The 14,878-nt window shown below is 40.1% G+C and overlaps 2 protein-coding genes across 2 annotated transcripts in view; one reads left to right on the top strand and one right to left on the bottom strand.

Annotated features, from left to right (window-relative positions):
- Positions 1-1,365: 1,365 nt before the first annotated feature.
- LOC145488118 (galanin receptor 2a-like) lies at positions 1,366-3,484 on the top strand. Its single transcript, XM_081466911.1, has one exon. It carries the CDS (start codon positions 2,290-2,292, stop codon positions 3,442-3,444), a length of 1,155 nt encoding a protein of 384 aa, XP_081323037.1. The 5' UTR covers positions 1,366-2,289; the 3' UTR covers positions 3,445-3,484.
- A 146-nt stretch (positions 3,485-3,630) lies between these two features.
- Positions 3,631-14,878, bottom strand: part of LOC145488096 (formimidoyltransferase-cyclodeaminase-like) — a 14,669-nt gene continuing 3,421 nt past the window's right edge. Inside the window, exons 3-13 of the mRNA XM_081466879.1 lie at positions 14,816-14,878; positions 14,227-14,406; positions 12,859-12,996; positions 12,162-12,293; positions 11,795-11,856; positions 10,585-10,711; positions 9,772-9,933; positions 9,646-9,689; positions 9,091-9,229; positions 8,699-8,794; positions 3,631-6,222 (exon numbers count right to left, since the gene is read on the bottom strand). The exon at positions 14,816-14,878 is cut by the window's right edge and continues 26 nt beyond it. Coding sequence (XP_081323005.1) covers positions 6,139-6,222; positions 8,699-8,794; positions 9,091-9,229; positions 9,646-9,689; positions 9,772-9,933; positions 10,585-10,711; positions 11,795-11,856; positions 12,162-12,293; positions 12,859-12,996; positions 14,227-14,406; positions 14,816-14,878 — 1,227 coding nt within the window. The 3' untranslated portion in view covers positions 3,631-6,138. The remainder of the gene's footprint in view (positions 6,223-8,698; positions 8,795-9,090; positions 9,230-9,645; positions 9,690-9,771; positions 9,934-10,584; positions 10,712-11,794; positions 11,857-12,161; positions 12,294-12,858; positions 12,997-14,226; positions 14,407-14,815) is intronic.

Genomic DNA, 14,878 nt, shown 5'->3' with positions numbered 1-14,878 from the left:
TTTAGCCTCTGGGCTTGGGATAGGTTTTGGGGAAGTAATTACTATAATTTCTATCCCTATCTCGCTTTGATGTTGGGTGGAATTTGCAAATGCTATGCGAGGGGATTATTTATTTCAAAAAAAAAAAACGTGCTTCAATCTGAATTTAACTGATAACAACAACATGGTGCGTGGCCAGATAATTGGTCAAAGTTGGTCGGCAGAATTTAGTTTAGTTATTTAAGATTAATTTATTTAGTTAGTAACAGAATACGCGGCAAATGATCAAGTATTTTACAGAATTTGAGCATAACATGACCTACGGGTTTACAAAAATATGTGATATTTGCATCGGGATACGAAACCTGAAAATGCGAAACACGTCGTGCGATTCAAGTGCTTCAAGTTGCATTGAATTTTAATAGAAATGCTTTTGAGGGTATAATTTAGGTTTTTTTTCTGACCAACGCAAATAATATGAATTTGTGTCTCTAGTAAATTATTGCCAGGGAAAAGTCTGTATTATAGGACCAGGCCGGGTCGGCATGACGATATCTGTAAACCCAGCATGATGCAAGGCCGGTCAGTATTTCTAGTATTTTATCCCTTTTACAAGCAGACTCCGTTGGATTTAAAAATTCGACTGTCTCTGAGTCTGACTGAAACGCGCTCAAAGTGATCTACATTTCATGGATGTATAGCAGGTGACAAGCAACAACACCTGGCGGTATAAACATAAAACAAACGCGAAAGAATATATCGGAAAAATTTCCAATATTTTGTTTTTGCAAGCTCAGTTTGCCCCCAAAAAACAACAACAACGAAATCGAACTTTCAACTCAAAACATGGCTATACTATTAAATAAAATATGACAAAAGGCACTGGAAAATGGTATTTTTTCCGCTATGGAAAAGAACAGTACAAACGAAGCAACCAGATGCACGTGTTGAGACACGATTCATTGCATAACAATTTGCACCTAGTCGAGGAATTCTATTGAGACGTTGCAAAAAAATAAAAAATCATTTCAGTAGCTGTTCTAACAGAATTGATTTCCGATTGCATTGAATTATCCTTTTTCGAATTTTATGAGATAGTTTATGAAGGGGCCATCACTAAAAAATTATATTAATTTTAATTTGCATTTTCCTAATTCAGAAAGGATCAACTGGAATAAAAGAGAAATGGAGGGAACATCTGCTAGATATTATTTTCCGCTCTTTCTTTCTCCCTTTCTTTCTCTCTCTCTCTTTCTAATTCTTTCTTTAAGTCTCCCTTTCTTTCTTTGGGTCACCTGAACATATATATTTTCCTTTTTTTTTTTTTTTTTTGCAAAGATGAACGAGTTACATTCTAATTCGGTCTCTGAAAACCGGCGTACTTTATTGCTGTTATTATAAAGCAACTCAGGCTCGCTTCAGCAAAGCCAAAGCATAGGATAGCCCCGATTCACTTTTGTACATTAACTGTCAAATTTCCGGCTCTCGCGACGCTCATTGGCTAGTTTTTATCTTTGATAATTAGGAGTTCAGATGACGCCATTATACGCGAATCTTGAATATTTCACAGCTGCCTGTTGGTAGATGGACGCTAGTCGTTAGTGTGCTTCCAAAAGTTCTGCCATATTTGGAAATGGCGGTGCTCTAAGCATGCGCCTGGAGTCTCGCCTCTCCAGGCCGCCCGGGCTTAACCACTATATAGTGCGGGGAAGGCGGGGGTCGGGGGGTTCAGGAACTGGGCTAAAGTGAAATCTATTTTGCCGGCTGTATCAAAATGCGCTAGCTTCGCCAGGTGCTATTAATAACAACCCTCTACCAAGAAAATAAGAGTCTGGCCCTCGAATACTAACTTTGGAACAGAAAGATTGAAACAAGCCCGGAGGCGGCGTGGCCGAGTGGTTAGGGCGCCGGACTTGAAATCTGGACGTGCAGATTCAATTCTCCCTCTGACCACTTGGCTGGAGTTGATTCTCGGTAAACCCTGGTTCAACTCCTCCGGGTCATGCTTGTAAATAGCCAACTGGTCCGCCTTCCGTCGGCTTCCGCCAGTTGAGATTATTAAGCCTATTTTGTTTAGCTGATATATTTGTTTTTTTCGGCTAAAGTGGCATGCATATGCGTGTGAACTAACTAGATGTAGTTAAGCGCACTGACCACTATAAACAACAACATCTCAACAACAGAACGTACATTTTTTTAAACATAACTACTGCACTGACTTATAGTCAGATGCTAACTAGAAAGTTAAATGCCAAAGCGCCCAAGTTTTTTTTTAATTTTTTATTTCTTCCATAGATTGGAGCAGCTGACATGGACATCGACAACAATGAAACGTTATGCTTCTTTTCCAATACATCAGCAAACGGTTCAACGAGTTTTCTTCATCGTGCAGAAACAGTAAAAATCCCCAAGTACGTGTTCACACCCGCTGGAATCACTGCGAAACGTGTTCTGTGTTTTATTCTCTCAACAGTTGGCGCTGTGGGATTCCTCGGGAACTGTTTGGTCTTTTTCTTTCTCAGGCAAAAATCGGCAAGAAACCCAGTGAAGACAAATCGTTTTGTGAAGAATCTGAACTTGTATTTAAGAAGCTTGTGCCTGTCCGATCTCCTCTCTTGTGCCATCTCGCTCCCTCTTCTGTGCATTCAAATTTTATTCGATGTATTCCAGAGTGGCTGGACGTGCAAGATGGTTCGATACCTGAACTTCGTGTTTCCTGTTGTCACAATCAATAACTTAGTGGTAATAAGTCTCGAGAAGTACTTATCAACTCGCAAGATTCCACGCACGTTCAGTTCCGCGACAGTCCGCAAAATGATTATTTTCGCGTGGTTTTTAGGGATTTCCGTTATGTTGTTTCCCGCCGCAACATATGACGGCAAAAGGGTAGATCTTAATCGCACTCATTTTACCGTTCTCTGTAAAAATAACGAGCATTTCTATCCATTCAGAATAACACTCGTAATTTTTCCACTGCAGTATGTTCTTCCGTGTATATTTGTAACTTACGTCAACATTTCTCTACTCAAAACTTTGTGGGGCAGAGGAACTAGGAAAATTAGGAATGGAGTAAGCGATGCCTTCAAGGGTCGGCTTATGGCCACGAGAATTAAGGGGACAATTCTACTCGTTGCTCTAACGTTCGCTTTTATCGTTCCCTGCCTGTTCTATGTAGGCAATATTGCTTATACCCAAATGGCTAAGCCACAACGCACGTTTGCCACGGATTTCATTTTCCGTTATGGCGGTGGTGGCATCGCAGCCTATTTTAGCAGTGCTATCAACTTCATAATTTACTTTGTTCAAATGAGGGACTTTCGTGCATACCTGAAAACCGTTTTCTGTGAAAGGCGTGCTAGTAGATATGGCACCACTGACAAAACTCAGACTGTAAAAATCTGCGAGATGCAGCTGAACTTACAGTTTGTAAACCAGATAACTTGTCATAATAAGAAAACAAAATGAGACATTCCATTTTTTTTTTTCTTAATATCGCTTTATTCTCCATAAATGTTCCTCAAATAATTTATTATATTGAACTGGAAACTAGCGATGATAAAGCATAGGATTTTGGGACTTCCCGTTAGGTTAATTCGATAGTAATAAAATTAATAAAAACTGTATCATTGGATAATGCAATTCAAGAGTTTTCATTGGCTTGCTCATCATGGTGTATGAGCAATTAGTAAAAACACGCCCAGTGATCTTGGTGTTTCAAGCAATCTGATTGGTTCGTCATCTCTGGCTAATGAGATTTATTAACTCCCTACCGGGTGAATAAAGCATTATCCAAACAAAACGGTCGGCGTAAACTGGCGCTTCGCCAGCGTTTCGGAATCGGAAATCCTGAGAGTTCAGACGAGATGCTGTACCGGACTGGTTAAACGCGACTAATAGGCCCTTTGCAGGATCCGGTCACATGGTACGGAATTAATTACGCTGGGACGCAAGTTACGCAGTGGGACTTCCAAAACAAAGGAACTCGTACCAGTCCAGCCCGACTTTCCTTTGTTTTGGAAGTCCCACTGTGTAACTTGCGTCCCAGCGTAATTAATTCAGTACCATTTGACCGGATCCTGCAAAGGGCCTATTTTCGTTCCTTTTGAGACGCGGTGGCCTCATGGTTAGTGCGCTTGTCTCCGGATCGAGCGGTCCGGGTTCGAGCCCTGGCCGGGGACATTGCGTTGTGTTCTTGGGCAAGAAACTTTACTCTCAGTGCCTCTCTACCGGCGAACTACTGGGGGTAACCCTGCGATGGACTAGCATCCTATCCAGGGGGGAGTAGAAATACTCCTAGTCGCTTCATGCTACAAAAACCGGGATAAGCTCTGGCCTGGTGGGCCACTTGGCCTGTATGCAGACTTAACCTAATCGGATTGGTTGAGTCAATCAATGGCAAAGGGTGCTTACCATTTGTTAGAATTAAGTGGTCAGGATGGCTGTTGAATAGTTGGTAACGGTTTTTCCAAAACCGGCAAACCAACCAAACGAGAGGGCGCTTATCCACGAGGATTTTCTTTGCCGTAATTGTTCTCTCCTGTTCTCGGCTGATGAGAGACTGGAAACTGCACAATTTGGCAAATGGTAAAGACATTTCCGCCGTTCCGTTCCGAACGGAATAGGGACTACCTTTTGAAGTAGTCGCAATTACCCAATGGAATTTTCCGTAAAATTACTGCTCCATTTGAATTTCTATCGAAATTTGCGGATTTTTTGGGGCTAAATGGTAAGCAGAGGAAAGCAGTTCTGAATTACTTTTGAAAAGTCAGTGAAAAAAGTTTCATTAAATCTCCACCCAAGTCAAAGGGTGGCGCAGAGGCCTCATGGTTAGTACGCTCGCCTCCGGATCGATCAGTCCGGGTTCGAGTCCTGGCCGGGGACATTGCGTTGTGTTTTTGGGTGACACACCTTACACCTCACAGTATTTTTTCGTCCAGGTATGAATTGGTATCGGTCATTTTAATGCTTAAGGGGTGACTCTGCGATGGACTAGCATCCGATCCATGGGAGAGTAAAAACATTCCTAGTCGCTTCATGCTACAGAAACCGGAAATTAGCACCGGCCTGGCTCGCAAGCAGACTTTACTGTACCAAGTCAATGGAAACCCGGTCTGTCTGCCCATTGTAATCTCCACAGCCTTTCCACAGATAAAATAACAGTCATATTTATCCGTAATAAAACCCTGAAAACTTTAAAACTCGATATTTAGTTTAACTGCTACTAGTCTCTCGCAGATTTTATCCTCTCATTAAATATACAGCGAAAGAACATTTGACATTGTCTCCGGCAATAAATTAAAATCCAGTACCCTATTTACGTTAGGAGCACTCATGTAAACCACGCCCAACAACCTTCCGACCCACGTGCGTTGGCCCGCGATGGATTCACACCCATTTGACAAAACACATAAGGTTACACAAGAGCGTACCTTACGGAAGATAGGCATTGTGTTACAAACTACCCTGTTACATCGCACTGACACTCGACCATCTTAAAAAACAAGCGGTGATTGAAATTACTATGGTTTCTTTTCACACACTTTAAAACTTTATGGCATCAGCAACTTCCAGAGAAATGGCGGAACATAATTATGGAAAATCACACCAACTAGAGCAATCATTCTTCTAATGTTTTCTTCAAGATGAAGGCATTAAGCTTTAAGGGAATCTGAGTCCACCCAACCACCTTCGCTAGCGAGCCAACCAATATAAACTTAACCCTTAACTTAGTTCGTAAAATCGCTGTTTCACCCTAAACAATTAGTATTACGATATACATTACCGAACGTGACATGGTTGTCATAGGCCTCACTTTTTAAAATTCCCTGACTTTTTCCTGACTTTTCCCTGATAAAAATCAAATTTTCCTGACCAAATAAATACAAGAAATAAACACAAAATGTCAGATCTACTAAAATTCCCTGACATTTCCCTGACACTGAATAATTTTTTCCTGACCATTTCCTGACCTGTAGCAATCGCGCGTGAATTGGACCGACTAGGAAGAGAATTGTTGATTAAGGAATTGTTTTAAGGAAGATGGGCCCCTCACCATCACTCATTCTCGGTCAGTAGCCCTGTTAGTATCGTTAAGTGAACACTCTTCCATCTACATTCATTTCTCCATCCGTTTAAAAGGCGCAACGTCGGCGTGCGTTTCTAATTCCTTTCCTCCAGTATTTTTAGGATTTCTCTGCATTTCTCTTGCGCTGTTTCCAAAGATGACTCCGCTTCGTCAAGAACCTACAATTTATAGATTAGTACAACAAAATTATTCATTCCGGTCTTCACAGATGGTCCGATTCAAGTTTTAAACGATTGGCTCAAGATCACAAAGGATTATGGTTCCATTCCCACTCGTGTCCAGTCTCCGAAAGAGACATAGCTTAAAGAGAGATAGGTTAACGAAATTTGCAAAAAAAAACGTCGCCCTAATTTCGACTTAGGACAGGAGCCATAATCCGGGACGGAGACCGTAAGCGCGCGCCATTTCAAGTATTGGGGTTGTCCCCATGATATGGGACAATAATTCTATTTTTAGAACAAATTGCGCCATCACCTGCGGTACACGCGCGTACATGCTGCGAGGGTTTTTGCGGATATCGCGCGGGGGAAATGGCGTCCGAAATTCCCGAAACGTTTCATATTTTTTGCCCCACAACTCAACGCGTTTACGTCTGTTGGAATTTTGCTTAAGATTTTCGTCGTAAGCTGCTCCAGTTTGAGTGAAGCAAGACAGTGTCGAATTTAGGTATGTTCCGCTGTAAGCTTATATATATCGCTGACTAAGTTGTGTTCCGACCGATGCTTCTTTTACATCAGCTGTACATTACTCCACTTTAAATTTCACATATGTTGAAGATTAACAGCTTTTCCATTACACAGCAAAAAACTAGCTGGATATATTTAGATATAGCAGAGCTTCAGGACTTCATAGTTTCCTAGCTCCTCTTGCCACACGCTTGCGAGGAATTTGTCAGTCTATCGCGACCGAAAAGTAAGACAAAATAATTGCTAGTTTGAGTTTCGCTTGAATTGTAAGCAACGATTGATGTTTCATCAAGGCTTAATAACTTTACGTCCGTAGATACTGCTCAGTTTTATTCGTGTAAAAATCCAGTTAATTCTCCGTTGTCGAAGAAGGAGAGCGCCCGCCGATGCGTGTTTTGTACAGTCAGTAAACATGACAAATTGTACTTGCGCCGCACTTTCGAGTGAAAGCGTACATCGAACTCAAACAATAGCTCTATAGTTTTTAAATATGTTTAAAATTGATAAATGTTTGGAAACATATTTAAAGCTAAGCTGAAAATATGTGAATAAAGCAGAAACAATCAGCAAAGTTACGATGACGCTTTCTTTAATCAACTTGCAATAACGATTTCGATTTTGATCATCGAGTTATCAAAACTCCTTGTCTATTTTCATTTTCGCAGTGTAAAACTTCACTATGCTTATGTTGAAGAAACACACATGATGTTAGTAGCCTTTTTTGCATTCGTGAAATTTGTTGCAGCATCTCAGCACAAAAGATAACGAAAGAAATATTTGTCAAGATTTGTTGACAATTGAAAACACCGACTCGGACTTGAAAGTGCACGAGCTGCATGCACTATGCAAATGAGCTAATTGCACCCGTCAGACTTTCCTTTCAAAAACTTTTGCAAACTCACCAAACAAGCAGAGACAATAAGAAACCATCAAAACAGGTTTTGGTTATGATTAAACATTGTCTGAGAAACTCACAAATTAACTCGATACCGGAGTAGAGAGTTTTCTTGCTACATTCTTAAGCATACGCGTAAGCTTACAACTAGCGTGAGCAGATCTTATTATTCATTCCCAGCGCGAGATTGAAGTCTTGTTTTCGACCCTGAAAAACCCACCTTTTCCGTTAGCTCAGAACCTAAAACTACATATAAGCGCCCTGGTTCGTATTCCCTGCCATCGCTGTGAAAAATACGCAAGAGAATCTCTAACTCTCACCATTTGATCATGCAACGTGACAACATCCACGCGAGAGCCCCTGACATGTGCGTGAATCCGCGCGGATATATGACGTCAGGATGGCGCAATTTGTTCTAAAAATAGAAAAATTGTCCCATATCATAGGTGCGCGCGAATCCCAAGACTTACGGTCTCCGTCCCCGATTATGGCTCCTGCTTAGGACGAGTTTTGTTTATTTGTTTGTTTGTTGTTTTAGAGACGTTTTCAATATATCGTCAATACAACGAGCCCTTTATCACATTTTGTCCTTGGTCCCTAAAATCTTAAGAAAAACGTACCATGAAGAGCACCTTCATGTCCACCAAGGGAACATTTTGCCACAGTCTCTTTTAACCCCTCTTTAGTGGACACCTCTCGCTGACGGGCAAGGATGTGAAAGATACGTAGTTACCCCTAGACAGATTCGCAAATCACCTAGGTGGGGTTGAGGTTGTTCATTCTCCTCGCGAGGACCTCAACAACATGCAGATCAAGTCCATTTGATCACTACGTACACAGCCAGGTAAAATTTACAATCTTCGTTGAGCCCAGTCTAACAAAACTTTACTTCGCGTTCAATTCCAAACCTAGATTAAATCACCTACAGCTGCTTTCACAGGGGAGATCTTGATTTTGTTGTGTATTCTCCTTACTTGTCTGCCTTTGAGACTTATTGCTATCACAAGGGGTTATTAGACGCTGACGACTTCAAATGAGCGATGACTTACAGACCTGTTTTTTATACGCCTCGTCAGTTATGTCTGGAAGGTTGATCTTCACGTTGTAAAAAGCGCCCCACACCGCCGTCTCCAGACTACGCGCGCCAACCTGTAAAGTGAAAAACAAAACGGTCACTCATGCAAATTAGATCTGCTTTAGGGTTACGTCCAACAGTCACGTCCGCGTTAACAGCCGCACGCTGTCAGTCTTCTCACTATTTACAACACAAGAGATAGTGAGCAGCGAAGCCAATCAGAGAACGGCATTCGTGATAGAACGCTAGTAGATTTATGAGCTATATTAATGAGCTATAGGAGAAACTTCGTCACCAGACTGGGCACGCCCTTGCAGCCTGTTCACAAGTATCTGCGCCAAACTTTCACCGCAAAGCGCGTGCGCTGTACCTGCAGATCCGATTTGCTGTTCATGTTTCCAATTTTGGCAAGCTCAACCATCGGGTCCCACGCCTTGGTAGCTGTTTTAATAACGTTGAGCGGGACCTGGACAGCAGACTTCAGACCGTCTTGTAAAGCCTTCTCACGACTGAGAACCAAACAGCACCAAAGGCAACGAGAGTGGTGTGGCAAAAACAAAGAAAAGCAATTAGAATTGTCAAAATATCACCTTAGTTTTAGCCGGAAAATCGTCGCAAATTACGAAATGGTTTAGTGCCTAACCCTTGGCCACACTTTGTAAATAGCCGACTGTGCTGACTTCTTCCAGATGGGATTTATAACAATATCATGTATGCTAGTGGCACGACTGAAAACTAGCTACTTCATTGTAGTTCGAAGGCAAGTAATCACATTCTGTATTGAATCCATTAGTCCTACATTAAGGAAAAAATCAAAGATCAAAAATCTTGAGAAGAACTGAGTTGCTACTTTATCCGTCTCCGAACATGAATATGACACAAAATGCAGAATGTTTCGAACGTTATGTAAGTAATTCAAACTTACATCTCTTGTTCCTCGGGTGTAGTTTTAGGAAGTTTCTTGGCTTCCTGAAACGTTCAAAACTTTGTCATAAATACGCAAATAAAAATTCTGCTGATGAGCGCGTCGAGATATCAATAACGGACTTACCATGAATCCACTGAACGCGTTAGTGTCTGCATCAACCATTGGAATAAAATCCAACATAGCTTGTCTCAGAGGTGGAATAAGTTTTCTCATCTGTGAATCGAGTGCTTCGAACTTCTTGTTCCCGTACGTAAGCCAACCAACCATGGCAGCAAGAGCAACCCCCTGCGGTGGAAATACACAAAATCGGCAACCAAACTCTCCTGACTCAATGCCATGTAATTGTTACGATTTTCCATGGGAGAATTTGGTTAGATGATCACTGTGAAGTATAACTCACGTTAGACTTTTTGGCCTTCATAAGTCTTGAACCTTCATCATGCTTTTTCCTCTACGGGTTGCACTTAAAGACCTATGTCACAGTTTGCGCATTTTCAAAAGTTTAGCTTAAGTTTGTCAAGGTTTTTTAATCCGTGTCAATCTTCTCCATCCTTAACCATCCCTGTTCCTTTATGGTTTATTATCATTTCTTTGGTATTTCTCCATCTTAGTAAACTACTCTCTTCAGCCGGGTTTTCTTCAATTTAACGTAATTTAGCATGCGGCCACAATAACTCAAAATACCGCCACTGAGTTCCTTTAAATTTCTCTTTGAGATGATTTCATCTATAAGAAACTGGCCATGCCCCGTACACAGGTTTTGTCAAGGGCATTGCTAGACAAGAGACAACAAAGCTTTTTCAGGCCATTTCTTGATAAAAAATAAGAAACAAAATCTCTTCCGTAATATGTACTTCAGCAATCTAAAACTCAATCACTGTAAACTGGCGCACAGTGTTTTCATTCCCCGCCAATCAATTGCTTTATTTAGCTTACCATGGCCCCTATGGCAGCGGAAGCAGATCCCCCTCCAGGAGCCGACGATCTGGAACCTAGGCTATAGATAAACTGTCGGAAAGGCATGGACACAAGGGGACCATCCTCGGCACTATCAACTAAGTATCTGAGAAATAAAGTTGGCTCAATAAATATTTACATTATCTTGTAAATGAAGAATACTGTGAGTACACTAGGCTAATGGCGTTAATTTCAGTTATCCCACTTGATCACTAACAATGTGCAAACCTTTTTACTGGCTTTGCCTCAATAATCTTGTCACTGCGTGCACACAAAGCTACACGTATGTACAACCTTGTTTCGAAGAAACATCATCATAAATTGGTCTTTTTCTTACTATGACATGCATTATTTTAAGGCCCTTTTAAAAGAAAATATTAAGCAATTTGTATCATAGGGTCCGAAAATAAAAGTTATTTTATTTTATTATTGGAACGTGTCAACTTTAGTATCTTGTAAATTACATTGTGCTCTAAAAAGTTAAAAACGCGAATGGCCCTGTCATCAATAGGCAAAATCTGAGCACATACAGTATTGCCAAGGAAATCCCAGAACTTCTGGGGCTGGTGGTTCAAAGGTTGGGTGATGCTTTCCGGGGGGGGGCGGGGTGGTGCGGGGGGGTGCAGTGGGGGCCTCCCACGTGAAAAGGTCGGGCGTGCTCGTCGTCTCGCTCGCTCGTCCAACCCTAACCCTAAAAAACGCTATTATTTTCGTTTTTAGGCTCTATTTCTGCCGCTCTCTTGAGTCCAGTCTACAAGCGCGGGCTCCTTTCCTGAACAGCGGCTGGTATTTGAGCCTGTTCTGTTTTAAGTGGTATCTTTTAGGGGTCAAATAAAGCTTGAGTTATGTCTAGATTGATCTCCCGTAGGGGTTTAATTCAAATGTTCCGACAAACACCCCTGACCTTTTCACATGGAAGTCCCCCTACCAAGGATGCTATCCAGTGGATAAGTGAACATTGACGAAACTTGTAAACTATGGATAACTTTCTCTTTCCGGGTGAAATAAAAGCTGGTCATAACAATACATGATTCATACAACTAATGCATGTATTTCAGATTTAGTGACAATGATGATGGGCTTCCACAGACTGTATTCTGCTCATGAACTTTGAACACCACTGCCTTTAAGTTACATGTATACGTATTTGGCCACAACACCAGCATAAGTTTCTTTCAATATTACTTACTCAATAATTCTTGTTTTAGGATCAAATGGAGTGAGTGAGCTCAATCCTAACCTCTCTATAACCTGAAGTCAAGAGCAAAGTTATGTTCAGATCATCAAATTACAATCTTGAAAACTACTTTGTTGCAAAAGTGTAACTATAATCATAATTATTGGAAATACAGATTTGCACCAAGATTAGAATGCCTCCAATTCTCCTAGATTGAACTGCCAGATATTAAAGATCTGTTGCCCATGGTGGCCTACCCTTTCCTTTTTGAGTTGTAGGTTTTTTTGTCTTTTAATTTTTGGTTCTTCAAGGCTAGTATAATGGATTTAAGACAAAACATATCTTTACACAGAAGCAGGACCACAGACCACAGACTTACCAAGCGGATCTTTTGATCTTCCCCCACAATAAACAGATCTTCCTTCTCAATGTAGTAGTCAGCAGCTAATAACATTGCTTCCAAAGGAACAAGACCAACTACCTGTGATCCACAAACTGCGAGCTTTAATTCCTACAAAAAATAGGATTCATTTAGATTTAAATACTTATCTGCCAAGCACTTTCATTCAAAATCACAATTTCAATTGTTTTAGGTTTTCTAAATGTGAGCTAAGCTTTAAATACTGAATCAATTGCTTTGTGAATTTGAGCTTCAAATTAAAGAAAGCTGATATATACTCATCCAATTAATACTGAAAATAATTTGCATTTGGTCTAGAGTGACGTGTTCATGAACACACCCAGCCTGCGAAGTCATACATAACTGTTTTCCACGTATGTACATACTGTGATGTCAGATAACTTGAAGTATTGAGCACTACTCAGAGTTCCCCTGCAGAGAATTCCTGTCTTCAATAACACTAGGGTCTGTTTCTCCATCATTTTGTTAAGCCCAAATTGTTGTAAGATTGAAAGAGTGTTACATGCAACTTAAATAACAGAGTGTCCATCTGAACTCCTGGGTCGTTGAAGGCACTGTTCAAGTAGATTATTGTCTTATCCAAGCTTTATTCAGTTATTTACATGTCTAAAAAAGTATCCATGATACCTTAAGGAACATGTATAAATAAAAGTACCTTTGCATCCTTTACACACTCTTCAAAAGCTGTATGCATGCCCGTTTGGTGAAAATCCAGCAGGTTTAAAGACACTTGTGCTAGGTTTGCTTCTTCCAGGTACCACCCCATACCCTGGCATTCAGAAAGCCGACCAGGCTGTTCATAAAAGAAAATGAAAAGTTTACCTCAACAAGCGTATTATTTTGCAATAATTTTATATTTTTTGTTTGTTAGGATATCTTCAAATTTTACTTTTGCTACTGTTGGTCTTACTGTCTTTTTTCCTTAGTTAGTGCTCAACCAAATATAAATGTTTTTATCACCATGACACAACATTTTTTTACTTCTTATCCTTATTTAAATTAATTTCCAACATATAATTCATGATTGTCAACCACAAGGCTTAATTCTTGATGAGCCATCAAATTCTCAGAGCCAACATCAAAAGAAATTTAACAAAACTAATAGGAGAATTTATAGCGGAGCTTCAGTGGCCTGAAGGGCTGCCAAACAGAGCACCATACATGTACTCATATTATAAGGAAAAAAGGAAACCCATGAATTGATTTTCTCGTGGTTATCAGCTGGGTTGGTGACAACAATGAAGACGACAGAGTCGCGCAACATGATGACCATACTCCAGCTAATAGGTTGACAGAGACATGCAGCCTTCATTTAGAGCGTATATCTTTGATATTGGACATTCATGTTATGGCCATTTGACACCTGTCAAAACAAGGTATCCGCTTACCAGTATTACGTGTCTGACCATATCACGGTCTTAGAGCTTAGACTTAGAGCTCATACAAAAATGTTTTCACTACTTATGTTTTGAGCAGATTATTCAGACTCAAAACAAAAGGCCAAACAATACAGACAGAAAACCTCACTGCTAAGTTATTCAAATATTCAAAAATTCATCAAATACTGAATAGATGCTTTTTACTTCCAATCGATTATCTGTTATTGGTAAACTTTGAACAGTATCACATTTTTCGCTTATCATAAAAATATCCCAATTTCTACAATTGCTTTGAACTGACAGTCAGAAAGCATACCACAATGATAGGGATTTATTTTAAGAGCAATTAATATATACTGTATCAGGAAGGGATTATAACAAATAAATAAGTTCAAAGTAAAAGCAACGTTGTGTTGCAGTGCAGTGGGGTGCAGAGCTGTACGGTGCATTGGGTTGCATTGCATTGCATTTTGTTGTGTTGCGTCATTTTTACAATCATGGGTACCTTTGATCAATTTTTATGAGTTTCTGATATCAAATCTTTTTCCTAGTTATGATAAATATTATTATCGCCATCACGAGCTCCGCTTTTAGTCTAGGTTAAATCTACATGCTAAGTCAATGCTATAAGCTTAACACCACACCTGATCTGGTCCTCTGCCTTGTGTTCTTATATTCAGTGCTAGTCGATGAGCTTGTTCTTTTGTTCCAAGAATGTTGATATTGTAGGCAATCAAGAACTTCCTTGCCCCAGCTATAGTGGCTCCCCATGTAGGAAGGAATTCTGCCGGACCATAGTCCGGCTTCCATTCCGATTTTTGGATCTGTAAAAAGTTTGGTAGTAGAACTAAGCATATTAAATATTAATATTTTACATGTATAACACCATGTATAATAAAGCCTTGAAACAAAGTAAAATTGAGCCTAAACTGAGATAAAAAGTTATAAATGACTCTGCAAGTAAACAAACAAATCCTGTCAGGTTATATTTCAATATAAACATACATGTATATTTTTATATTTTTAAATGATGATTATCTTAAATTAACAATGATTATTGCTATTTAAAATTTATTTTGGAACATTCATTTTTTTTTTAATTGACTGCAAACACATAAGGGGGTAAGATGGAGGGTCTAGCCCCCATGCTAAGATCTGTGAGTCTGATGTTGCTTTTAGCTTGATCAATATTAGCAGTGACTTCTTATTTCATCCACCAGTCAATGCACTTACCTTTTCAGCAAGACCTTCATACTCTCCTGCCCTGATCTGTGGCACAGTTTTTCGGTCTTCTTT

The sequence above is a fragment of the Orbicella franksi genome, chromosome 5, assembly GCF_964199315.1.
Source record: "Orbicella franksi chromosome 5, jaOrbFran1.1, whole genome shotgun sequence".
NCBI lineage: Eukaryota > Metazoa > Cnidaria > Anthozoa > Scleractinia > Merulinidae > Orbicella > Orbicella franksi.
This window is presented reverse-complemented; position numbering and strand designations above follow the sequence as displayed.

Excerpts from the sequence above, each read along its gene's own strand:
- LOC145488118 (XM_081466911.1), top strand. The coding sequence starts at position 2,290 with ATGGACATCGACAACAATGAAACGTTATGCTTCTTTTCCAATACATCA.